The sequence below is a fragment of the Oryzias latipes genome, chromosome 12, assembly GCF_002234675.1.
Source record: "Oryzias latipes chromosome 12, ASM223467v1".
Lineage (NCBI taxonomy): Eukaryota > Metazoa > Chordata > Actinopteri > Beloniformes > Adrianichthyidae > Oryzias > Oryzias latipes.
The window spans coordinates 13,852,688-13,877,758 of NC_019870.2; the positions used below are offsets into that span (position 1 = coordinate 13,852,688).

General features: G+C 38.7%; 2 protein-coding genes across 4 annotated transcripts; one reads left to right on the top strand and one right to left on the bottom strand.

The window, feature by feature from the left end:
• Positions 1–222: 222 nt before the first annotated feature.
• On the bottom strand, positions 223–2,945 carry LOC101168800 (calcium release-activated calcium channel protein 1). Of its 2 annotated transcripts, none has more exons than XM_020707685.2 (2): positions 2,818–2,945; positions 223–1,291 (listed from the first exon to the last, which is right to left on the bottom strand). In XM_020707685.2, exon 2 carries the CDS (start codon positions 1,283–1,285, stop codon positions 734–736), a length of 552 nt encoding a protein of 183 aa, XP_020563344.1. In that variant the 5' UTR covers positions 1,286–1,291; positions 2,818–2,945; the 3' UTR covers positions 223–733. The 2 variants fall into 2 exon arrangements, with proteins under 2 accessions (XP_020563344.1, XP_004074843.1); XM_004074795.4 differs by lacking the exon at positions 2,818–2,945 and adding an exon at positions 1,372–2,006.
• On the top strand, positions 2,096–24,868 carry LOC101163098 (lysine-specific demethylase 2B). Of its 2 annotated transcripts, none has more exons than XM_023960448.1 (21): positions 2,096–2,432; positions 2,910–3,054; positions 3,166–3,244; positions 4,055–4,101; positions 4,719–4,897; positions 5,005–5,111; positions 6,347–6,440; positions 6,548–6,701; positions 6,849–6,964; positions 7,245–7,365; positions 8,474–8,874; positions 8,960–9,046; positions 13,779–14,009; positions 16,508–16,651; positions 16,750–16,836; positions 16,957–17,289; positions 17,755–18,821; positions 18,907–19,070; positions 20,594–20,755; positions 21,943–22,161; positions 23,143–24,868. In XM_023960448.1, the coding sequence occupies exons 1-21, from the start codon at positions 2,385–2,387 to the stop codon at positions 23,322–23,324; spliced, it is 4,167 nt and encodes a 1,388-aa protein (XP_023816216.1). In that variant the 5' UTR covers positions 2,096–2,384; the 3' UTR covers positions 23,325–24,868. The 2 variants fall into 2 exon arrangements, with proteins under 2 accessions (XP_023816216.1, XP_023816217.1); XM_023960449.1 differs by having other exon boundaries at positions 16,966–17,289.
• Positions 24,869–25,071: the final 203 nt, after the last annotated feature.

Below are 25,071 nucleotides of genomic sequence, written 5' to 3' on the forward strand. Positions count from 1 at the left end.
CTTTATTTTTAAGATGACAGTCAATAGTAAAATTTGGATAAATCCTTATGCCAACAAAACTTTAGTTCTCAGTTTGTTTTTATAAGGTGATCCAGCTCAGTTTAGGCCCATTTTGTTAACTAAAATGTCTGCTTGCTCTGTTTTTAAACTAATAAAATATAAAATATCTCAAAATAATTGTTCAATTTTGCATTTAGCAAAAATGTTGCAAAGAAGGCAATAAAGGGTTTTCATCTGTTCTTTTTAATGAAAAAAAAAATGCCAAAACTTATCAGCAGACTCAAATAATACTGCAAATTTGGCACAATTAGTGAGACAGCTCAAAGGACAGGAAGCAAAACACTGGACTTTTCTGAAGTAGATCCTGTTAATGTGAAGGGAAAAAAGTTATTGCAGTGGCTCACAAAACACTAGTAAATATACACAAAAATATGCAGTGCCTACTGAAAAAACAATAAACGCAGGCAACAGACAGGTGTACCGATCCAGTGTCTGCCATGAATTCAAATTCAAATCCCGCATTAGTTTAAGACCGGACGCTTGAACGACATGCATTAGAACAAACTTATGAGCTCACATTTAATCCTTCGTGTCCTCTAAAAATACAACTCTTCACAATAGCAAATTTCACGAGGACGTAAATCCTTCATTTGTGTAGAAAGTTTGAAGCCAACGTTGTGGTGAAGAAATCCCCAAGAAAATTAAAAGTTCCACCAGAATACTTCCTTCAAATCTATGGGAAATGGGAGCTTGGTGACTGCAAGATAGAAGCCTCCCCCCTGTTGTCAAGCTCGTTTTGAAGCTTTGTGAGGTTGGATAGCTCCTCAAGCTCCTGAAACTGTCTGTCCGTCTTGTGGCTGACCAGCGAGCGATAGAAATGCACTGCAAAGACTATGAAGATCAAACCAAAGGGAACCATGATGGAGGTCGAAGTGATGGCGGCAGCAACACCAGATGACATTGTGTTGTTGCTGGACTTGTTGGGTTTAATAGGTAGGAATTTCACCCAGCAGAGCAGAACAACCTCAGCCAGGAAGAGCAAGGTACCGATGACAGTGGAAAAAGCCCAGGCCAGTTCAATGTGCCGGTGCATCCGGTCATGCGGAGACTCCTTCACAGAGTTGAGATTGTGCACGTTGCTGACAGCCTCGATATTTGGCAGGATGCAGGTGCTGACCATCAGAGCAAACAGGTGAACGGCCACAAGCACCGTGGTGCAGGCACTGAAGGCGATGAGAAGGGCAGGGGGGTAGGGGTAACTGTTGTCCAGCTGCACTTCAACCATAGCAACCTGCAGGAAGTAGGACAAGAACATGAAACACGAGGCACAGCGGTCATGTGACCATAGGAGTCAAAAGGAGGCATTGTTACCATAGCAAATCCAGACAACAGGGCTGACGTTCGACTGGACGCCTTCAGTTTGGCTCGACTCAGATACAGCTTCCTCCAAGACAGTGCTTGTAGTGAATGCTCGTTCAGGCTCATGTTGAAGAACACCGTCCGAGCAGCGCGGTCGCTATTTTCTTTTTGGCTCTTAAGGAAGAAGAGAGAGCCACCTACGTACTCTCGGAAACCATTAACGTCGGCAGCTGACGGAACTACGGAAGCTGCTACGGAGGCCACCAACGAGCTTCCTTCGGCGTGCTGTGCTGCCTGCACCTTAAACTACCCACAAGCCTGCGCGCGCACACGCCTGGAATATCCGTTGCTAAGTCAACCGAGGGGTCATAACTGCACCGCTCTGATTATAATGTCGTAACGACAATTACTTTTATATTCCATCAAACTAGACACCCACAATTAAAGTAAAACTCCCTCATATAGATAATATCTTAGTTAATTTCGAAGTAAATCATGAAGAAAAGACGTAACGGGTTAATTCCAACATTTAAAAAAAATATGCAAGTGATCATTTTATCTTTACTTTTTTATCACACGTCAATAACAATGTCTGTTTATAATTTAGTTGGGCAAATTTAGCACAAAGTAAAAAAAAAAATCCGTCTTCACTTAACAAAAGTAAATAAATAAAAAATGTTTCGGATATTTTAAAGTAAATAAATAACAAGAACATTAAAATAAACCTAACATAAGTCCTATTAAAAATAAAAACATAAAAAATTATGAAAATGAATTAAAATAATATTTTTGGTTTAGTCCAAATAAATTAATGACGAGTGTTTCGCACTTTTGAGCGTTTGGAAGAACATGCCGTGACGCTGTCCAACAATGTTTTGATCCCTGGCGATGACGTAATAGACAAAAACATGGTTCCCTTGTTTTGAATCTGTTACGCGTGCTAAGTGCTCCTGTAACTTTACCCACGCGCGAGGATGCTTGCCTCGATCTGAGTGGAGTGACTGCAAACAAACAAACCAGAGAGGATGATGGCGCAGACCGCCGGAACGTGCGCCGAGTCTGGACGAAGGCTGGTGTGTACCATCCGTGTGGGTTAACGTTAACGCTAGCTTGTGCAAAGAAACTGGCAGCGAGCTAATTAGTTAGCAACGCTAACCTCTGCAGCTGCAAACAAATATTTGTCATGTCACTGACCGACGCGCTACAAGTTAGCAGAAATAATGGGGGGGAAACTCATATATAGCCCAATTTAGCTCTAAAGCATCCTTTATTAGGAAGATAAATATAGAATGCGGTTGTAAAATAGATAAAAATCGATAAAGATTCACAATTATTGTGCTAATATTACTTTCAAAACATCAAACAACAAATGCTTTCCCCTTATAAACATTAGGAAATATAACATGACAGCAATACTATGATAATAGATGTGTTAGAGTGCATGGAAATAAAGCTCACCACTATCAGTCCTCAGCGAACTCTCCACTGTATTTTGCGTTTGCATAAATCACGATGTTGTCTTTTTCTTCTTCTTCTTTTTTTAATGGCAGCGCTCCATCTGCCGGAGGATGTACGATGAAAACGAGGACTTTTCTGACGTGGAGGAAATCGAAAATGTCCGAGGCTTCAGCGTGGAGGAGAAGCTCGCCAGTGACAGATACACAGCAGACTTTGTCCACTTGATGGAGGGCAAAGGTAAACAAAAGATTCATGAGTAAAACAACAACAACAACAACACGCTGTATGTTTTGCAGCATTTGTTTCTTTGCTTTAGTAATAGAGCTAAAATATATACCTGTTTTGCAGACTTCACATATGAATATGTGCAGAAGGAGGCCCTCAGGACTCCACTCATTTTTAAGGAGAAAGCTGAATTAGGGATCAGGTGAGAACTCTTGTGACCCTTCCTGCACACCATATAGAAATAGTTATTAATCGTATTAATTTGCATAAAAATGACTTACTGACATGTATTTGCTGACCTTTTGATTTACTATCACGCATTGTTTTCTGTATTTTAAATACTTTCTTCTAATTCTTTTTGCAAATGTATTAAGTGGATTTAAATAAGTCGTATGGAGTTTTTTTTGCCTCTCCCTGCACTGTAATCACTTTTCTTTTCTCTACTTTATTTATTTCTTTTCTTCTAATTGTGCAAAAATAATAAAATCAAGTTAAAAAAAAACGAATTCCAAAGTATTATTGTTTTTCAATTTTACAACATTTATTTATTATTATTATTTTTTATACATATTGACAAAATAATGCCATTTTTTTGGGTTGTTCCTAGAATAATTGTGCTTTTTTTTCTTGAAAAAACCCTATAAACTCTGAACAAATCCCTTTAAATGTTAAATTTATGTGTAACATGTAGGAGGCATGTAAGATGTATTCATGGACTTAATTTAAAAAAAAGTTAAAATTATGAAGTTATTATTACTTTATTTACTTAATATGTAGTAACACATTCAAATGATTAAACTATGTCAAACTGAAGAAATTAGAAATCCATAATTTCAGCTTATTTGACCTACTCCTAATGTGATGGATCAGCCGCTGCCTCACCAAATGAAACCCCTTTTTTTACCTTATGGAACTTTGTTAATATATTTTGAATTGATTTGACTTTATATACCAACCATAACATGTACCTTGCTGTTGCTCTTTCTTTTTTTTTCTGTTTTTTTTTTTTCAGAATGCCTGATCCAGAGTTTACAGTCAGTGAAATTAAAGGACTAGTTGGTAAGTGAAATGCTACAGACACAAGCAAGCAAACTCTGATGCACGGTTACAGAAATAGACACGTGTTAAGCCTTGTTGTAACTTAAACTATACCAAACACGTATTCTTCCACAGAAGTTCATGGCTGCTGAGCCAGCCTGTACCATCTGCCATGCAACCATCACCATGGTTTAGGAAAGCAACGTGATTTGTTTTATCTGGTCAGCTAATCGTTGCAACCTTTGCAGCCTTGTTTCAAACTGTTTCAGTCTTCCTAAGCTCTCAGTTTTTGATTTTTTTACATCATAATATAAGGGATCATATAAAATTGGTCAAATACAAACTGTTGATGGGTTTGAACATAACTTTTTTAAGGCATGATTGAGTTTGAATACAAAGCAATTATCTCAATGTGTGCAAACAGCTCCATCTAGTGTTTTTTTTGGTAACTGTTACATCTGAGTCAGGTAGCAATCAACTTGTAGCAGGCAGATGAGTAGAAACATATTGAACACAAGAGGAACTTGATGATTTTTTTGCTCTGATTTTAACAGAAATTCTATTTGGTCAGTACATTTCTTTGCAGATAACTTGTACATTGTCGTTCACTTGTCATCCTGTTTTTTGTTCACTGGCAGGAAGTCGACGGTCTGTTGATGTTATGGACGTGAGCACTCAAAAAGGCTCAGAAATGAGCATGGCTCAGTTTGTTCGCTACTATGAGACACCAGAAGAGGAGCGCGACAAACTCTTCAATGTCATCAGCTTAGAGTTCAGCCACACGAAGCTGGAGAACCTCATCAAGCGGCCGACAGTGGTAACGGAACTGCTTAATAAGCTGAAATATTTGGCAGAAACCCCGGATGTGCTGGATTCCTCAGAGAGTGCGGCTATTGCTACTTAAAATTGTAGTTTCTCTCACAGGTGGACCAGGTAGACTGGGTGGATAACATGTGGCCTCCTGATCTGAAGCAAAGCCAAACCGAAGCCACCAACATCATCTCAGAGATGAAATACCCTAAAGTACAAAGGCACGACCTTTTTCTGTTTCTGTCTGTGTCCGATGACCGAAAAAAGAAGATATTTTGGGAAGTTGTGGATCATTTTTGGTCTCCTTGACGCTGAATCCTACTCCTGCCATCTGCATATCTCACATTTTATTCCAACGCTTTGGAGCATCGTAACATGTACTTTCACCTCCTGTTCGTCTACTGAGTTGTTGCTAGGCAGCCACTTGTATCTAGTGTAGAAGCTGTGGTCTCACTACGCCTCCTAATAAATCACCTGAAGTGATACCGAAATGAATTGAGGCTAATAATGTGTTTCCTTTTGGCCCACTATGACTATAGTCTTAGTTATTAATGATGGGTAAAGCAGTTAGATGGTTACTGATGAAGCAAATTCCTTTAGGATGCTTACTTTAGATGCTTTTTCCAGTTTCAGTTCAGTTTCTCTGCATGTTCAAAACAAAGTAATTCAATAAAGACGTTTCAATAAAGAGGAAATCAATGTTTGGATTTACTAACCAAGCCTCAGTTTGTTCTGTTTTATGAAATATAACTGATAAACTGTTGTTCATAACTACTTGATTACTTTGCAGAATATTAGGAGATTTTCATTATTTAGGTGATTTTTTTTTCCTGGCATCAAAAATCCTTGGTTTATCAAAATTGAATAAAAACAGTAAAAGGCTTAATTGTGTCTTCATAGACGTGCATCAGTAAATAACCTCTATCTCTGATGCTGCTTTGTAAACTGATAGAAATTGCGATTCTTACTCAGGTCATCAATAACAGTTTTCATTTAGTTTATCAGTCCAAACCCTCTCATGTGCTCCAGCTTTGGCTCTCCTAAATGCTCTTTAGTCTGCAAAAGACAGAGGTTCAGTTTTATGTTTGTTTTCTTCTGGATTTTGGTGCTTGACCTTTTGTGGATGTATATGGACCCACGACTCATTCCTTTGTGTTGTCTGTTTTCTTTTGTTCTGTTCTGCATAAAAACTACTTTTTCATGTTTTTTGTGTGTACAAGTACATTTTTCTTTAAAAAATTAGCTATACGTTTTCATACATGATGTAATTCCCAATTTCCCAAAAGCTGTTCTTGTAATTGTGTTTATTAATTATTAGACATTATAGTTTATTACTATTGACAGCATTTTTCATTATTTGTTTGTTGTTGTTTTTTTGTTGGACATTTATTTTGTTTTATATTACGGAAAGTCATTTCTACTTCTGCATTGAATATTTGGTGTATTTCTTGTTTAGGTATTGCTTGATGAGTGTCAAAGGCTGCTACACAGACTTCCATATTGACTTTGGGGGAACCTCAGTTTGGTATCATGTATTCAAAGGACAAAAAGTAAGTTCTTTCTCAGATTTTTTTTTTAACACGTGCGCCCAGATTTCATATACATTATTTCTCATTACTTTGAAAATACAATAAGTGTCCTGACCTGCTCTTGTCAGGTGTTCTGGCTTGTCCCTCCAACCCCCTACAACCTTGCACTGTATGAAGACTGGGTCCTGTCAGGGAAGCAGAGTGACGTCTTCCTCGGGGATCGGGCTGATGGGTGCCAGAGAGTGGAGCTTCGACAAGGATACACCTTCTTCATCCCATCTGGTGTGTGGGCCTTGTTCTTTTAAAGGGACCTGCAGGGTTTGATTGAATGAACAGAAATGTTTTTACATCCTTTCTGTAAACTGTAACTAGAGAGTTTGCATACATTTTGCATTTGTTCCTTGTCTGTTTTATTGGCTTGCAATCCAGGCTGGATTCACGCTGTCTACACACCCATGGACGCGCTGGTGTTTGGCGGAAACATTCTGCACAGCTTCAACATTCCTATGCAGCTCACCATACATGAGATTGAGAACAGGACAAAGGTAGGACTCAGTAAAAAGGACAGACATGAAGCTCAGTGAAGCCAGGGAATAAATAAAGAGCCCACCTGTGAGCCCACCAGGCCCACAAAAATACAGGAAGTGAAGGGAGAGCAGTCAGCTTTGCTCAAATGGCAGAAGATTAAGCTTTGTTTCTCTGCCTTTTTTTGACCGCCACATTAGAAAAACACACTTTTATACATCTTTTATGGATTTTGTGTTCTGTCAATCAAACCTGAGTTTGCCAACAGTTAACTCATACATGCTCTTCTTTTTTTTTAAGGTTCACTCCAAATTTCGTTTCCCTTTTTACTATGAAATATGCTGGTATGTTGTGGAGAGATACTTTCACTGCCTGACCAAGCGGTCCTACCTTTCTCAAGACCTCCACAGAGAAAATGTTGGTAAGTGAAGTTAAATGTCATAAAAAAATACAGAAGAAGCTTTGGCAGCTTCAAAAAAAACAGTTTCAGAAATGTTTATTAAAATCGGTACTTTTCACCTCTTTATTTTGACAAAAGCACCTTTTCCTACTTTTTTAAGTTATTTTTTTAAGTGTTTTTCATTATCTAACTGTTGTTTTTAATAGACCTATGGTAACAATGTAATTTCCCCTTAGTGGGATCAATAAAGTTCTATTCTGTTCTATTCTATTCTTGGTGTTGATAACATAAATTTGTTCCCACTTCCTTCTCTGGATAACAGTTAAATATTTCAAAATCTGTTTCAATGTTGTTTGATCTTGTGCAACAACATTTTATCCCATAATTCTTTACTCAGGAAAGTTCTGCTTGATAGTATCAGCGCTTTTAAAACTAAATAAGGGTGAAGGTTGAGAGTGGAAGCCATCAAAAGGTCAAAAATTAGGTTGTGCCCTCACTACTTACTACTTAAACTCTATGGAGCGTGTTCGTCATTTTTGTAGAGCTGACCAAATCTACAATCCAAAATCAGTCCTCTAGAAATTTCCCAGAAAAGTCTGCAAAAAAAAATAATGTGCATTAATGCTCACTAGACCGGCAAATATAGACCACAATGCATTGCTTTTGACAGATCTTTTATTTGAAAAAAATTAATTTACATTTATTGTGTATAAATCATCCAATTTTTTATCAGTAGAACACATTGGATTCATAAATAGACTTTGCAAAATGTTTACATTTTTTAGGCAAATGGGTGACGCCATATTTGGCATTTCAAAGACAAATAGTGAGTGTGTGTCCAAATTACATTAGGTTGTTGTGAGGAAATTCGGACACAGCCAAAATGTTTCTTAGACAATGATGTTGCCTCTTCCGTGTGTAAATTAGAACAAAAAAATAGCAGGTTTTAATAGTTTTTGCTACAAGTTACCAGATTACAGTTCAGATTATTTCAGTTTTCAGTCCTAAAAGAAGAATTTAGTTCATAATTGTAAGTTCTTAATCAACCCGCAGATGTAAGAAACCCCAGCGTTTTTCTTAAAGTGAATATTACTAATTGTACATTGATAAAATTTGTCGTTTCTCTCAGACTATGATATGAAGGCTAAGACAGAGAGCCCTTCCTCTGACTCCAGGAGTCAGGACACGAATGAGGACTCATGCGGGCTTCATGAAAGGGATGAGCATGGAGAAAAACTGGAGAGAGCCGCAGAACCCTGCTCGCCGGACACGGGGAAGGGCCCGCTCCTCAGAGCTGCTTTATCTGTCGACTCCGAGGACAGCTGCAACCCCAGCTCCGTTTGTCTGGATATGCCCAAAACCCCCTCAGACTCTACAGCCTCAGAGCTGCAGAGTAAATGGACCCATCTAACACAGTTTGAGCTGATCGGACTCAGGACTCTGGTGGAGAAGCTGGAATCGCTCCCCGAAAATAAGAAATGCATTCCAGTGGGAATAGAAAACCCTCAAGGGCTCCTGGAAGACATGAAGGTAAAAGAAAGAAGCAAAGAAGACACTTCCTCTCAATTTGTCAGTTATCTCTTACTTTTTTGTGTGCTCCTTTTGTGTTTTTAAGGTTGTTTTGAAAGAACATACTGATGATGACCCCAAGTTAGCAATCACTGGAGCTCCTGTGGTGTTCTGGCCAAAGAAAACTGCAAAGGTAAGAAGATTTTTTTCTGCAGAGAGGGACAAAACAGCCAATAGAGACGAAGGAAATATGTCTTGTTTTTAAGTGATTAAGGTTAGTTTGACAAACTCTTGATTTTGTGCACATGATTGCACATTAAAGAAACCAGAAGAGCTTATCTCAATCTGTAGGAAATGTTATGCTATCTTGCTAAAATGAGCAAATTGTGTGTACGCTGGTGACTCAAAAGGATAGATGTGAACATGATGCTCTTTTTATGCTTTAACACCAGTCCCCTTCTAAAAGACGGAATGATTTTGCATTGTTTAAATTCTGGCCCAAAAACCCAAAAGTCAAAGCAGATCAGGGAGGATTTGTAATTTTCTGCATCCGGTTTTGTGAGAGTTGCTGCTTCGGTTCTCTTTTCTGAAGGGACTGGTTGTCAGATGTCAATTTTCTGCCAAAGCCCTCAAAACGTCTGTAATTCAGCGATGATCTTCTGTTTATAATATTTTTCTTTTTTAAAGCTACTGTATTTTTCGAAGTATAAGTCACAGGTTTTTTGCATAGTTTGATTGTAAATACGACTTATATATGATTTTTAACATCACTAGAGGGCACTATAACTGTGTGTATCAGTAGTTGCAACTGACAGCAACACAGAAGAAGAAGAAGTGCCGCTCAGTTTAATGCCACCTTATCGGAATCGTTCCAAAGGGACACAAAAGATGAAAAATTAAACAGATTTAGGGATTCGAAGTGATATAAAGAGCTTAGTTGTTAGCATGGTTCTGTATGCTATGGTTATCCAAATAAGATGGAATGTCCATTTTCCGTTTTTTGTTAAATGCATTTCTCCCAAAAGTGTGACTTATACCTCTTAGTCTTAAGTCTTTTAACTTTGAACCATGACATTTTTTTAATGGAAATCTAGTTTTATTAATAAATTCTAACCGGTCTGCTGTGTTTAGTCAAGTTTTGGATTATTTGGTATTTTAGCTGAAAACAGAACATTCTTAAACACTAATATTTTCTGAAAATGGGAAAATAGGCAGGATAAAATCCTTGAATTTTATTTCCCAGAGAGGTTTTTTTTTTAGCCACTGATTTGACTGTCATATGTCAGTTAAAAAACCTCTGGCCTCTGCTTAAGAGCAATTATGATTAAAAACAAAACAAAAAACAGATTAAATTAATAAGAGAGTTGGGTTAATGCACAGATCAACAACATTTAGCCTTGGGCTGTGGGCAATGCACATTGCATACGTTTCTATCAATTTTTGTGCTGGGTTGCAGGTACATGTGAATAGCATAAACCTTCATAAAAATTAAGAACATTTGTTGTAGATATAAAATCAAGTCATAATAGCCAGAAAAAGGCCTGAACTGATTATTTATGTTGTTTTTATTTCATTGTAGGGAATGGGGACTGACTTACTTGTGCAACAAGCTGCTCAGCTTGTTTCTTGGTGATTTTTTTTCTTCTTTTAATGTGCTTCAACCCGGAAGTCACTCGGTTGCTACTATGGATTCTTACACTAGACTTTTTGTTTTCTCCTACGATTTCTAATTAGTTGAATTCACTATTTAATTTTTAGTCATACTTACGAAAAAGGATTTTTCTGAATATTACATTTTTAAAACAACTTTATTAACATCTCTAGATTTCACCGATCCATTCCCATCTGTATTTCTATTAGCTGAATGTTTGTGTCACATGTTCATGTTAAGCAAGTTTTTAAAATGCATTTAGCTGGTTTTAAAATATTTACTTTAAATGTTTGTTGTATAAAAATCGTTTTTTTTGTTCAATTTTATTGTGAAATCTGTAATTTTTCTGTGATCAAACGCAGTAAACACGCAGGAAACAGGGAATCCTCATTAGGAGGTTTTTAGAATGACATGTGCTTCACCTCTATGGCTGGAAGGGAAGATTTGTGGGTCTAATCAGCCCCCTGCATCGCCCCCCGCCCTTCTCTTTAAAGGCCAGCTGCTGGTTGTAGGACCTCTTTGTGTTTGCCTTTTGTAATAAGATGCCATCTGGCTGTATTGGCTGTGCAAAGCCTGCCCTCCTCTCACAGCGATACTCATAATGAATATGCTAACACCTTTGCTGCTGCCTCCTTCCTCATTGGACAGCGCGTCTGCCTCTCATTGGCTCCGCGCCTCCCGCTTCCCTCCTCCTACTGGTGGAGCCGATCCATATTAATAAGGCAGGTTTGTCTGTGCTTTCTACATCTGCTTGTGGTATTGGGAAGCTTTGGAACAAGAGGGAGGGTTGCAGGCCTGACAGCAGTATAAGGAGTAGAAGGAGGAGGAGGAGGAGGAGGAGGAGACTGCAGCCATGTCAGTTTGCTGTGAGCTGGACGGTGCCTGAAAACAAGCCATGGCCATGTCGTTGAGCGCTGATGATGAGGACTACGACTCTGACTCTGAGCAGGTTAGCCCACTGAAGCCTTGCAGGCAAGCCTGGTGAGGCAAGCGGAGGAATGCTCGGTGTCAGGCAGGGCAGCAGTGTGCAGCCTGGCCGGGCAGCAAGGAAATGGAGACAAAAGCATTGATTGAGGATGCTCTCTGAGCTGGTTGTTTGATTTTTAACTTCTTTATACATGCGCTTTACATGCTTTCATTAGGGAAATCTAGAATGAGGTGTGATTATAGAGCTCAAACCTCTGCTTCACTATGCAGATAAATCTTTTATTGTTATATTTCTTTTTCAACATGAAATGCATATTAAAACTGTAAGGATAAATGTTTTTTTTGTGAGAAATACATTTTTACCCAGTCTTAACAATAAATGTTTGACTTCAAAAATAGGATACTGAACAGAGGATCTTTTGCTGTCATACCAGTACATGTTATTGGGAGATCTCTGAAAGTTGCTAAAATATGCAGATGTAAAACTTAGTAGCCGCAAAAGCATCAATTTGTATAATTTAGGAGTAAATTTAAACTCAAGCAAATGCGATTGTGAAGTTTATTTTGAAAATCTTGTAACTAAAAGTAATTTTATTTTCTTATATGGTTGCAGGGCACCTCAGGGATATTTTTTTTAAAGATTCGCTTTGGGATTTATTTTTAAAAGAGATGCTCTGAAGAGATTTTCCCCACATGCCCCTGCTGCGTTGTAGTTTTTTGGACTTTTCTGGGGCCAGTGCACAGTAATTTGTATTTTCGGTCTGCCCTTAAGTGGTTCCTCAATAGCTGTTGTCTGTGTAAGATAACAAAATGTTTCCCAGTTGATTAAAGTGCCTTTCATTTGATTAAGAGGACTTAAGATATGATCAATGTGCTGGAATGAGGTAGTTGAGGCTCAGTTTGCATTGATTTCTTCTTCAAAACACATTGTAGTTTAGTATCTAGAATCCCTTAATTTATTAAATATCCTAAAAATAAGGTTGCATGTGAGACCCCCCCCCCCCATTTAGTGGACAGTATCCTTTTTTTCCCTAAACTTTTGTAGTTTTAGGCACATGGGAATAAACATTTGGTTTCTTTTACATTAAATTGAACCTGTAATTAAACTACTCTTCGACACATATTTGCTGTGTGACTGTTTATCTGTTTGCTTTTGGAGCGTTGTGGTATTTTATTGTTATTTTGCTGTTTATAATCCGCTTGAAAATACCCCCCAAAACGCTGCGGCCCAGGCTGCTTGAGATCCTTACCCCCCCTACCCTCAATACCCCCCTCTAATCCCGTCTCCTAACCACATATCTGGCTGGCTGTGTCACTTTATTTCGTGGCTATTGTTAGAATAAATTGTTGTAATATGCCTAAGATTGAGCCCGCTCACTTCTTTTTTTTTATTCTCCTCCCCTGTTAGAGGCTCTCAATACAGTCCTCATTGGTTACAAGTGTGTGAGTGTCATACACCGCTCTGTTACGGAATGGGACGCTGCTGTTGCTATGCTGACACTAGGAAAATCTGCACTGCCTATGAAACTAAAGAAATCCGATCTTCACTTCCCACAGCTGCAGTGTGTGGTTTTTTTTTTTTCCTCTTCACCTTTTGTTTTTGTGTATTTCATCGCCCACACTGCTGCTTCCTTAAGTATTTAGATTTTTTTTCTATGCCATATTACCTTAATGGTAAAATAAAAAAAAACAACATTTTTTGGGTTTGGCTCTATGCCTCACAGGGAGGAGAAAATCTTCCAGTGAAACCATCATGATGCTGATCAAAGACATCTCATCTCCACTGTCCACTTGTGTTAAATGGAGAGCACTTGACACTGTTTGCTGCTCTAAATCTGTCTGTAGCACAGCATTGGAAGCGGTGGTGAGCGGGGTGTAAATTGTAGCAATAAGAGGAGCTTTTTCTTTGATGTAGAAATGTAAGGTGCTAAATTTGGAAAGCACCTTCAGGGCCTTTTATCATGTGGGTTTTTTTCTTTTTTGTTTCAGTGAATAATGCGTTTCACCAACACGTTTCAACCAAAAAACTACGATGTGAATACACGTTTTTATGCCGTTAGACACGTCCATGAGTTGAATTTAGCTGTCTTATATATTTTTTTCTGTTATGTAACAACCCAAAATGCTGCTAAACCAGAATTGGTCTTTCATTTGAATCAGGTAGATTTGAAGTTTTATACTGACCTAGAAACACACTTATTTGGGATCTGTGTATTTCTTTGCGTGCAGTTCGAAATCAAAGTCGTTGCTGGTTGTGATTGTTACTCAATTTCAGCTTCACAAGCAGAAAACGACTTTCCTCCACCTGCTTTTGGTTCTTGACCGTCCACCCTCTCTGTCCTCTCAGCCTCGACCTCCCAATCGTCTGAAACCCAAGATGGCAGCATCTCCTGCATCAGCGGTCAAGCTGTCAGCCAGCCGGGGAACATCTGGTGCCCGGAGGAGAAGGACGCGCTGTCGAAAGTGTGAGGCCTGTCTGCGGACGGAGTGCGGGGAGTGCCACTTCTGTAAAGACATGAAGAAGTTTGGGGGCCCCGGCCGAATGAAGCAGTCTTGCATCATGAGGCAGTGCATTGCCGTAAGTGCATTCTGCCTGTAGATGCCTTTCTTTTAGCATAAATGTGGAGGGGTCAAAATCCTTACATCCAAATATCTAACAGAGGAGATGCAGATTATTGTGGTTGTGTTGTCACAGGTGTCTGTTCTTGAAGTCAGCTGGACTTGATGTAGAAGATGTTTCACTCATTTAAGTAGCTTCTTCAGTTTTAACTGCTAACTTCATGTATGAAGAGTATAGCATCTTCTTGATCAAAGAAGAACAGAATCCTGCATAAGGACTGAAATTATGTAGTTGATCTCTTCACTTTCATGCTGGAAGATCAATGTCCTCAGATCAAAACTTAACTAATATTCATCCTGTTAGATCGGACACTATGACAGGATAGTATAGCCTTCAGAGGGATGGACTCGTTTCATCTTCTATTGGGTTGCTTTGTGTTGTTTGCCGCTGTTTTTATTGTATGCAGGTTAGAAGTGGTTGCCTGAACACAATCCTGAGGTGAAATACATTTCCTCTAATGCTCACTTATTAGATTTTGATAAGAATTTTTTTCTTCCTTGGTTTCGTGCTGCTGCAGCACGGTTGCCAGGCAACCGTCCACAGCCAGGCAGTGCACCTGAACACAAAGCAGTTCATATCAGCCTAGTAGAAATGCATTCTTTTGTGCAGAGTAAGCACAAAGCATAAATATTGACTGTTTAATTAGCAGATTAAATCCCTTTAAACTTTAAAAAGACCTGGATTAAAGAGAAATATTAACTGGACTCAATGGTCCAATATTTAAAATATGATTTGGAAATGTAGGTCCAGAGTCTGAAGTGGAGGCACAGAAGCCATGTTGCTTGAAGTTCAGTGTGTTTCCACATTGAGATGGTCTGAAAGTCCCATCCCACAACACATTGATGCAATTACTGATGCAAAAGAGGCAAACGGATGATTGAGTCCAGCTCAGTGGCCTTGTGGCAGAGTGTCCCTGTGACTGGAAGGTTGTGAGTGCCAATTCAGACCGAGTCATACCAAAGACTCTAAAAATGGGACCCATTTCCTCCCTGCTTGACACTAAGCATGAAGGGGTTGGATCGGGGGTTAAACCTCCAAATAGTTTTAGAGTGCGGCTGTGTCTGCACCTCACAAATACGGAGAACAAATTCACACTCCAAGGTGTGTGACAACTAATGGGACTTTAAAAATGCTAATTTTAAATGATATTCTAATTTTTTAAGATGTATTTGTAAAATTCCAAACTAAAAGAATTTAAGGGAGCTACGAAATAGATTTCTGAGTTTTGGCTCTCCCCTTTTAAGTCTCAAAAATGTAAAAAAATACAGTCTGTTCTTTTAGTTTCTAATTTTAGAGTCAACTGTAACTGTTTCTAGAGTTTACAAACAGTTAAGCACTGAGGGAAGTTTCCTGATTTAGCTTTTGATTTTCTTTCTCCTTAAAAATTTCTGTTTCAGTACCACGGACAGAGATTTGCTAAAAGTTCAAAGCTGTTTCTGCCTGACAATGCAGCTTATTAGTAAGACCTAGCATATAAAATGTTTTCTATAAAATGCTTGCTACAATAGTCTTCGTTAATGTTAATTTTCCTAATATCTAGACTGTTTTCATGTTCGGTCAAGTTAGCCACTTTCTTTATTCTGAAATGTGCTGCAATGATCTGACTCTTTACCAAACTTAGGTTTTTAGGCCGGGCCTCTGTTAGAAAGTTGATTATTAGGGTTATGACAGCTATAAATGTGGTCAAAAGGTCAAGAAAAATCCTCTGATAATTGAGTCATTTGACCAATAATCCTTTTTAGTTATGGGGACTGGCAGATTATCGTGTTTTGGGAATGTTTAAAAAAAGGAGGGAAAACTCGTTTTCAAGGAATCTTACGAGTTCCTACATTGATTTATGATTGATTACATGACAGATTTCTATTCTAAAATCAAACATGTTTGGTAATCAAATCCTTTTCATGTAAACAGTGATATAACCTAGAGAAATATGGAAGTTTCGTCAATAAAATTGTGAATTTTTGCATTTCAAACGAACTGGAAGATTTTTAGTGCCCAAAAAAATAACACAGGAAAGGACTTCACAATAAAAGCATTTCATAGTAAACCACAATTTCATTTTCTTATTTAAGATTGATTTGATGTTAATTAACTGATTTTTGAAGCCATTCTTAGGCCCACAATCTGATTACATTTCTTTAATGAAAAGAACTAGATAAATGCTACTGAAAATAAATAATGTGGGTTTAATCTAGCGTACTTTTAAAACATTTATTACTTCCTGGATTAAATGTGCAGAAAATTAAGTGAATCTACCTATTTTTGTTGTAATATCACAGAAGTATAATTAGTTACATTAAACTATGGCAAAAAATGCTCTAATTTAGTTTCATCCATAACAAACAGTTTTTCACTATTATAAATTGCTCTTATGATCTAAACCTTTATTTAACTTCAATTTTTACAAAGTTACAGTTTGAAGAAAAGTGCCGTCACCTCCACTTTGTGTTCTTTAGCCCGTGCTTCCTCACACGGCTGTGTGTCTCATCTGTGGAGAGGCTGGAAAGGAGGACACCGTGGAGGACGAGGAGGAGAAATTTAACCTAATGCTTATGGAGTGCTCCATCTGCAATGAGATCGTCCATCCCCACTGCCTCAAGGTAAAGTCGCCAGCATAGACTGATCGTTTCAGACACATGCAGTGTTTCTAAAAGTGTTGGGTTTGAGCTGAAAGTGGTTCTGCTGTCTGTGTTTTCAGGTTAAAGATTCAAACGGGTTGGTCAATGATGAGCTGCCAAACTGCTGGGAGTGTCCCAAGTGTAACCATGCAGGAAAAACAGGGAAAGTAAGCATTAGTATGGACTTTTTAGAATCATTTTGATGAATTCATTATAACTTGGGTTTTTTTCTCAAGCATCCTTGAGCCAGAAAAATAATACTTTACTCTCTCTTTTCTAACTTTTTGGCCTCAAAGCAAAAAAGGGGTCCAGGGTTCAAGTATGCGTCCAACCTCCCCGGCTCACTTCTGAAAGAACCACGCTTAAACCGGGACTCAAAAGAGGAGCCGGAGCCTCCCATGGCGCCCACAGCAGCTCTCCCAAATTTGACCACCTCTGCAGTGAAGAGAAAAGTCGAGCAGGAAGTAACGTCCAAGAGGAGTGAAGAGGAGCCTCCAAAGAAACGTCCCCCCCTGCTGTCGCTGGACGCCATGTCTCGACCACGACTGGAGGACAATCCGCTGAGGAAAAAGAGGAAACTTTTTGAGACCAACGATGAGCCTGTGATTGTAAAAAAAAAGGTGAGTTCTATGCAAATTACAAAAGCACATTTACAAGCTTCAAGGTTTTCACAGACTAGATTTCTGTGTCAATGTTATCAAACTGTTTAAATTGACACATAAATCTAGAGGAAAGTTTTCTAAAAAGTACAATTTATTTTATATCCTTTTTATTGCTTAGTTTTCCGTCAAAACCTGCAAGCATTTATGTGGCCATTAAAAGTAATCAGTTGTCGTGATTGAAATTAAAATTTTTGGAATTTAGAGCTCTTACTCTGAAAATAATAAAAATACACAGTCAATTGAAAAATGAATTTCTAAATTGGTGTTTCTTTAATAAAACAATAAAAAATACTTTTGTGTTGTTTAATTCTCTTGTAGTTTGAACACGTTGAAAGAAAAAACTAATATTGCGTAGCTTCAAACTGCTGAACTTTATCTGGACTGCCTCAGAAACACAAATCTGTTCCTTCTGCTCTTTTTCAGAAGAAACTTTGCAAACCAGAAGATCCTTTCAGCGCAAAGCTGCTGCGTCACATCACAGCGGAGAATGACCACGATGAAGAAAACGAGGAGCAGGTAGACCACGAGGAGGATAGGCTGTCCTTGGATGGGATGCATTTCAAGGAGAAGAAAAAGTACGACAGCGAAGTTCAAGAAGACGATGTGGAGCAAGAGGAGATCGTGAAGAAAAGAGACAGTACTTTGGAGGACAAAAGTAAAGTTCTCCTAAGTCCCCTATTGAGAGCTTGTACAGCCACAGACGGCGATCATTTGTCTTTGAACTCTCCCAGAGCTGGACCGAGCGGCGAGTCAGGAGATGCTCCAGAGAAGAGCCCTGCTCAGCTTAAAGCTCGGCACCAGCGTCGACGCTTTTCCAACAAAGAGGGCGGTAAGGAGTCCAGTCAGGAGTGCATTAAGACAGAGGACTGCCTCAACCAAAAACTCGCTATAGTGAAGATGGAGGAAGGTGCTCCCAACTACAACCGCCGGCCCCTGAAGAGCGAGGATTCGGTGGTCAACCAGAACTGTAAAACGCTAAAGACTGAGGATCCAGCCGCTAATCAAAGCCGCCGTGCTCTCAAGGTGGAAGATGTCAGGTTGAATCTAAATAGACCGCAGCTAAAAATAGAAGAAAGTCTGTCAAACCAGAACCACCGGCCGGTGAAACCAAAGACGGAGACTGAAGCAGACAACCAGAAGCCTAGATGGCCTCTGAATAACGGCAGCAGTGATCTGGGGGACTGGCTGCGGCACAGAGGGCTGGAGGCCAACGGGACGCCGCGCGGCTACTCGCCGCTGAGCTGGAACAGGACTTCGCCAATCACTGCGATATGTCACCGACCACTCCCACGCCGGTCGCCGCCGAAATGCATCCAAATGGAGCGCCACGTGATCCGGCCCCCTCCCATCAGCCCGCCACCTGACAGGCTGCCGCTGAATGACGGTGAGGCTCACGTGATGCGGCGAGAGATGTGGATGACGGTGTTCGGCCACCTCACTCACAGAGACCTCTGCGTCTGCATGTGCGTTTGCAGAACGTGGAACAGATGGTGAGCGCGATCCGCCTCTAAGACAATCTCGAGCTCTTTCGTCTCCATCGCCTTTGGATGCCAAACGCTGTGTCTCTTTTATCAGGTGCTGTGACAAAAGGCTTTGGAAGCTCATCAATCTGAACCGCTGCAAGTCCATCACCCCTCTCATGCTGAGCGGGATCATCCGGAGACAGCCGGTGGCTCTGGACCTCAGCTGGACCAACATCTCCAAGAAACAGCTGAGCTGGCTCATCAACAGACTTCCAGGTAAATTAACTGTGAGCTAAAATTACAAATAGATGCTGTTTTAGAAATTTAATTAAATCAATCAAATGAAAGAAGAGAGAAAATAGAGCACTGCTGTGTTGTTGTGGCTCTCAGGAAGCATTTTAAAAGCTGCTTAATTTCTCTGAAGACTCTCAGTAGCCTCTTAAATTACATTTAACTAAATAAAAACGTTAATACTTATATAAAAATGAGGTCACTGCAGTAGCATTTTTCATAAGGTTTAAAATGACTTTCACACATGCTTATTTAATATTATGAATTATAAACACAGAGGCCTTTTTTTTGTTTGGAAATCGTTTTCATCTCTCTTGCATCAGATTTGTACATGATGTCCGTTTTGAAGAAGAAAGGAGATGTGCAGAGTGGTGGAAACTGCTGATGAGTCATGCCATGAAGTTATGGGAAAGAGTAGTGCAAACTAGATTGACGGCAGAAGCGAGTTCTGTATTTGTGAGCAGCAGTATGGTTTAATGCCAAGAAAAGGAAGCACAAATGTAATATTTGCTTTAAGAACGATTCCGGAGAAAAACATAGAAGGCCAGAAGGAAGTGGAGGTGGAACTGCACCAAGGATGGAAAGAATCAAGAAGGAGTCCATCAGAGGAGCAGCTCATGTCAAATGTTTTAGAGATAAATGCAGGGAAGCAGTTTGAGATGAGATTTGGACACAAGTGAAGGGACAGTGATGAAGTTGGTAAAAAGAGGTTAAAGTTGGAAAGAGGGCTAGAAGAGGACCAAGGAGGAGGTCTATGGATGTAGTGAAGGAGGACATTGATGGAGAATGCAGAGAAGGTTAGATAGAGGCAATTGATTCATTGTTGCGGCTCCTAAAGAGTAAAGCTGAAAGGTAAACAAATAAGAATTCACCGAAGAGCAGATAAAAGCTTGTTTTTCAAAATTTTATGTCCAGATCAAATGTTACATTATAAACCAGAAGAGGAATTTTGATGGAAAGTCCAACAGAAAGCACACAGCACACTTTGACACCCCTTCCAGTCTTTGTTTTTGTTGTTCAGAAGGTGTTTATGTGCTTGAATCTCCAATAAAATCAACATGCTCCTCATGTCACATCCTAATTTAGAGTTCTTCTAATGAACATCAGCTGCTTTTCACACGTCATTGTCTCATTCTGGATATAAACAAACATAAATTAAGATTAGAAAATTATTGATAAAAAAAGTGAAATTATTTTTTTCCTTTAGTTAACAGACTGCCACAAAATTAAATTCTATATTTTGTAGTTTCCCCCCCAAAATTTTGATCAGACGCCTCTGATAGAGTGAACAATGATTGTGAATTCATTTTTTGATAAACAAAGAATTAGAAAGGACAGCAGAAAGTAATCCTGGCAGTGTTTTAATTCATTTTTCTTTAAGAATGATACAACTGCTATCTGCGTTGATAAAGCTTTTTGAGAGTTTTATGTTAAGTTGCTAGAAGTCATACCTCATCATTGTGTCATTTATGAAGAGTGTGTATTGCTTTATGCCCCGCCCCCTTCAGGTCTGCGTGTGCTGCTGCTGTCAGGATGCTCCTGGGTGGCCGTCTCTGCTCTTTGCACCTCCAGCTGTCCTCTGCTGCGAACGCTGGACGTTCAGTGGGTGGAAGGACTGAAAGACGCCCAAATGAGAGACCTGCTGTCTTCACCCACAGACAACAGGCCAGGTAGCACCCCACTCTCACCCCAAATTCACACTGGTCCGTCTGTGGTGCATCTCTGTTGCGTTGAGTGGGGGCCGCGTCTCACAACTGTCAGTTAGTTTACATTGGCTGTGTCCGAATTCCCACCCTTCTCCCTAACTACTAAAAAACTACATAGTGAGAGAATCTAGTGCCCTGGATTTTAAAAGCAATTTGGACATCATGCTCACTACTTTTTTTCTCTCTAAACGGGGTATATGACGTCATCGATTTCAAGAAGTTAAAATCTAATTGATATGACCGTTTTGCGACAATAATTTATGAATCCACTGAGTTCTGAAGATGAAAACGTTGATATTTAATTAAAAAATACAATTAAATACATTTTCTTTGCTAAATATTTTCAGATGCAATGCATTGTGGTCTATATTCGCCAATCTTGTGAGCATTGATGCTCACTAGTTTTTTTGCACAGACTTCTGGAAAATTTCTAGGCCACTGTATTTGAATTGTAGATTTGGACAGCACTACAAAATGGCGAATTCACTATATAGTGCACTATATATAGTGAATAGTGAAGAAATTCGGACACAACAATTACCCCTACCCCCAGAATCCTGAAGGAGTGGTTTGTCCTGGTGACATAAATACAATTTTATAAAGCTTTGTTTTGAAAGTACAACAGAAGTTATTATTTTGAAACCTGGACCCATTTTCCGTTTCTCTGGCTTTTTGCCACGACATTGACGCTCCAACGGACTGAACACAGGAAATAGAACTGCGTAGACCAGTCAGTGTTTAGTCCGAACTCTGACTGGAGGGGCGGTCTTAGAGGTTGAACCGGCGAGTCTGATCATATTACATCCTCTACACACCGTCTGCTGCGTTCCCAGCTTCCTGTTCTCTCGGGACAATATGGAACAATGTTTGAACGTTTATGAGCTTGAAGAACTGATGTTTGTTCACCTGCAGAACTTTAATCTGCTGACTGCAGCAAAGATGAAACCAGAAGTCTATTTTCTAAATATTTCTTGGCAAAATTTAAGGGATTTAGAGTTATTTTAAATTTAAATTGAGCACGGCTTTGTTTGTAGCTATTAAAAGATTTGTTGGGTCAAACAAATCCTAAACACTGACCTGAACTTTTACTTTAATAGTAGATGTTTTTTTTCCAAAATATACTTAATCCCATTTGTTTTGTGTTTTTGTAGGTCAGTTAGACAACAGGAGTAAGCTACGTAATGTTGAAGACCTGCGTCTGGCGGGATTGGACATCACCGACACCTCCCTGCGCCTCATCATTCGCCACATGCCGCTCTTATCCAAGCTGGACCTCAGCTACTGCAACCACGTCACTGACCAGTCTGTCAACATCCTGACGGCCGCCGGCACCACCACCAGAGACTCACTCACTGACATCAACCTGTCAGGTCTGGATTGAAAAAAAACACAACCTTATTTACACTTACCTTTAGCGGCAGAACAGCCTTCTTTAGCTTATCATCTGCCATGTGAAGCCTCGTGTTGATTTATACTGTATCCTGACTTCACCCTGGTTTCAGGTTATGAAGCTGTGGATTCATTTCTCCAATAATTAGACTTTTTTAATTAAATATTAACAAAGTTAAGGAAACAGAATGTTGTATGATGGTGTTTTAAAAGGAAATTTGATTATAAAATAAGTAACAGCATCTTTGATAAGCAAATCGTCTGATGGAGTACTCAAATTAAACTCAATAGAAAAAAGGTCAAAGGGATTAATTAGGTGCTATTAATGATTAAAGTCTTTTTAAAGCAACTGCAGCACTTTATTTGATTTAGGAGCGATAACTCTCATCTAAACTTGGTGACTTTGTAGATTGTGTTTTGGAACTTTTTTTAGAATTTTTGCAACAATTCTTTCAATTTCAATGACACAGATTTTGGTTTTTCCTTTCCATTAAGCTGAATTCATTAGAAAAAAAACCAAAAATAAAAGATTAAGGCTTAAAATAGTTCTATGTATGTGTAATTATTCTATGTAACATCGAAGTTTTACTTTTAAAATGACTTAAAAACATTTCAAACCTTTTCACAATATTCTGATTTCTTGGAATAGCATGTTTTTTTTTAAAGTCCACTTTGTTATGTATGTTATGTATGTCAAAGTTTGGGATATGTATATCAGCAGTTTTGCTAATTATTTGCATTCGAGAAGGACATCAAATGATTATCATGAACTAAGCTGAGAGGAACAGGCGTCCTGGTTCCATTGTACAAGTCTCCACATTTATCCTGAAAGATGCATGCATGCAGTATCTCGATTTAATAGTCACTTCCTGTATTTTGATCAATCTACAATCTGTCATGTAAGCGGCTGTGATCCATTATGTGCCATTTGGGAGATATTTTAACCCGGTTTCTCCCTGCAGTGTGCAACCGGGTCACCGACCTGTCTCTGACCTATTTCAAACGCTGCGGGAGCATCTGCCACATCGACCTGCGCTACTGCAAGCAGGTGACCAAGGAGGGCTGTGACCAGTTCATCGCAGAAATGTCCGTCAGCGTGCAGTTTGAGCTCAAGGAAGAGAAACTCTTGCAGAAGATCAGCTGAGAGGGGCGCAGTTGAACATTTGTCCACATGGGGGCAGCAGTTGAGCATTCAGACATCAAGCTGCTGAGCTGGGAACTAAAGACAGAAATCGAATCCAGTTAGGAACAAAAAAAACTACAAAAGCTGTTATTGTTGTTCCTCTTTATAAGTTATTTATTCCTAACTGACTGATTGTACTTGCCTCTGTTATCCCACAGTGTTTATTGACTAGTTTCCGTCCAAATGCAAAGTTTATTGCATTATAGATGAATATTTTTGTATCAGAAAGTGTTTCATACGTTTATGTGCAGTATTAAATGCACCACTCTACTGTAACATAGCCCTGAAAAGGATAATCAGTCAGCGTTACTGTTTTGCTGTTGAGATGCAAAAGGTTTAATAATTATTTGTGGCGAACTTTGGAGAAAACCTTGTGGTCATGTGTGTGCTTTTTTTTTTTTTTTTTTAAATATACATATCTTGGGCATGTTTTTATGTTCCCAAGATGTTATTGGACACAGATACTGTGTATTTTGTTTTATCTATATGATAATAGTATGTCTGGATGTAATATTTAGCAGAGACATTTCAAAAACGTATTCGCACTTACATAATATGTACACATGAATGTATTCTCACATATTCTACAGTGTACAGTGTATAAAGCCTATTTTTACACCACTAAAGTGTTTAGCTAGTTTTACTAACTGCTTGTATTTGACTGTGTAGTATAAGGTCATACATGCACAGTAAGCACTCCAGTTCTTGATAATATTGGTGCTTTGTGGCGGAGAGCTCAGCTTCTAGCTCAGTGTGCAGAAACAAAGACAGTTTTCACATCTGTCCCTTAGATTCAATCTCCTGCATTGTAACTAAATGTTTAGACAAACCCTAATAAATAACAATAATGAATCAGTCATGATTTAAAATATGAGCAGGAGAAGAAGGAAAATCAGAAATATATAGGGGAAAAAACAGTTGTTAAGACACAGTGGCCTAAGATACTCAGGCCTTATTCTGCTTTTCTTTGAAATTTTAATGATCCCATGATGTTTTATTTTTATGTTCTTACTGACATGATTGTATGTTAATTGAGGCTTAAGACAAAACAAATCCTGGTGTTTGCACTTTTAAACACAAGGAGAGTGCATTTTATTTCCTGAGAGATTACCGTAATACAAATTATAATTTCATAGACTCTTGTGAAAACTTGTACGGATAGTCAAGCTTGTGTTTTTTTGTTTTTAAGAAATGTCTGCAAAGTTTAACTTTTAAAGAAATGTAACTCTGTTTGTCACGAAAAACTAAACCATCATTTTGAGTTATTTTTTGTGCTTTCCAAGTATTTTTAATTTTTTTTTTACCCTAGATTTTTTTTTATTGATCCTTTGTTTAAGTTTTGAATACCAGCTCATGTTTATCCAGTTTGATGGATGTGTTTACATTAAGGATTTTGGTTTTATCCATAGGATTTTTTTATACATCTGTTTATCTATACATATTGTACATGCAAAGTCTCTAGGAAAAGTCAACATTTGACATATTAAATACGTTTGAAATACTGACTTTTGTACAGTTTTGCATTTGTCTCTTGAAGGATTTAGTTGGATAAGCAAAAAAATATATTATAGAACATTTTCACTAAAAATCGTTAATTTCAAATAAATCTGTCACTTTAGCTAAAATGTATGGAGTCCTGGTAGTGCAAAAGATTATGAATACATTTTTTACATACATTTTTATATATATATATATAGTTTCTGTGAAA

Coding starts and splice junctions, on each gene's coding strand:
- LOC101168800 (XM_004074795.4), bottom strand. CDS start 1,485: ATGAGCCTGAACGAGCATTCACTACAAGCACTGTCTTGGAGGAAGCTG. Junction 1,292..1,371: donor TGTTGTCTGGATTTGCTATG/GTAACAATGCCT, acceptor TACTTCCTGCAG/GTTGCTATGGTTGAAGTGCA.
- LOC101163098 (XM_023960448.1), top strand. CDS start 2,385: ATGATGGCGCAGACCGCCGGAACGTGCGCCGAGTCTGGACGAAGGCTG. Junction 16,837..16,956: donor ATGCAGGAAAAACAGGGAAA/GTAAGCATTAGT, acceptor TCTAACTTTTTG/GCCTCAAAGCAAAAAAGGGG. Junction 22,162..23,142: donor CACTGACATCAACCTGTCAG/GTCTGGATTGAA, acceptor TTCTCCCTGCAG/TGTGCAACCGGGTCACCGAC.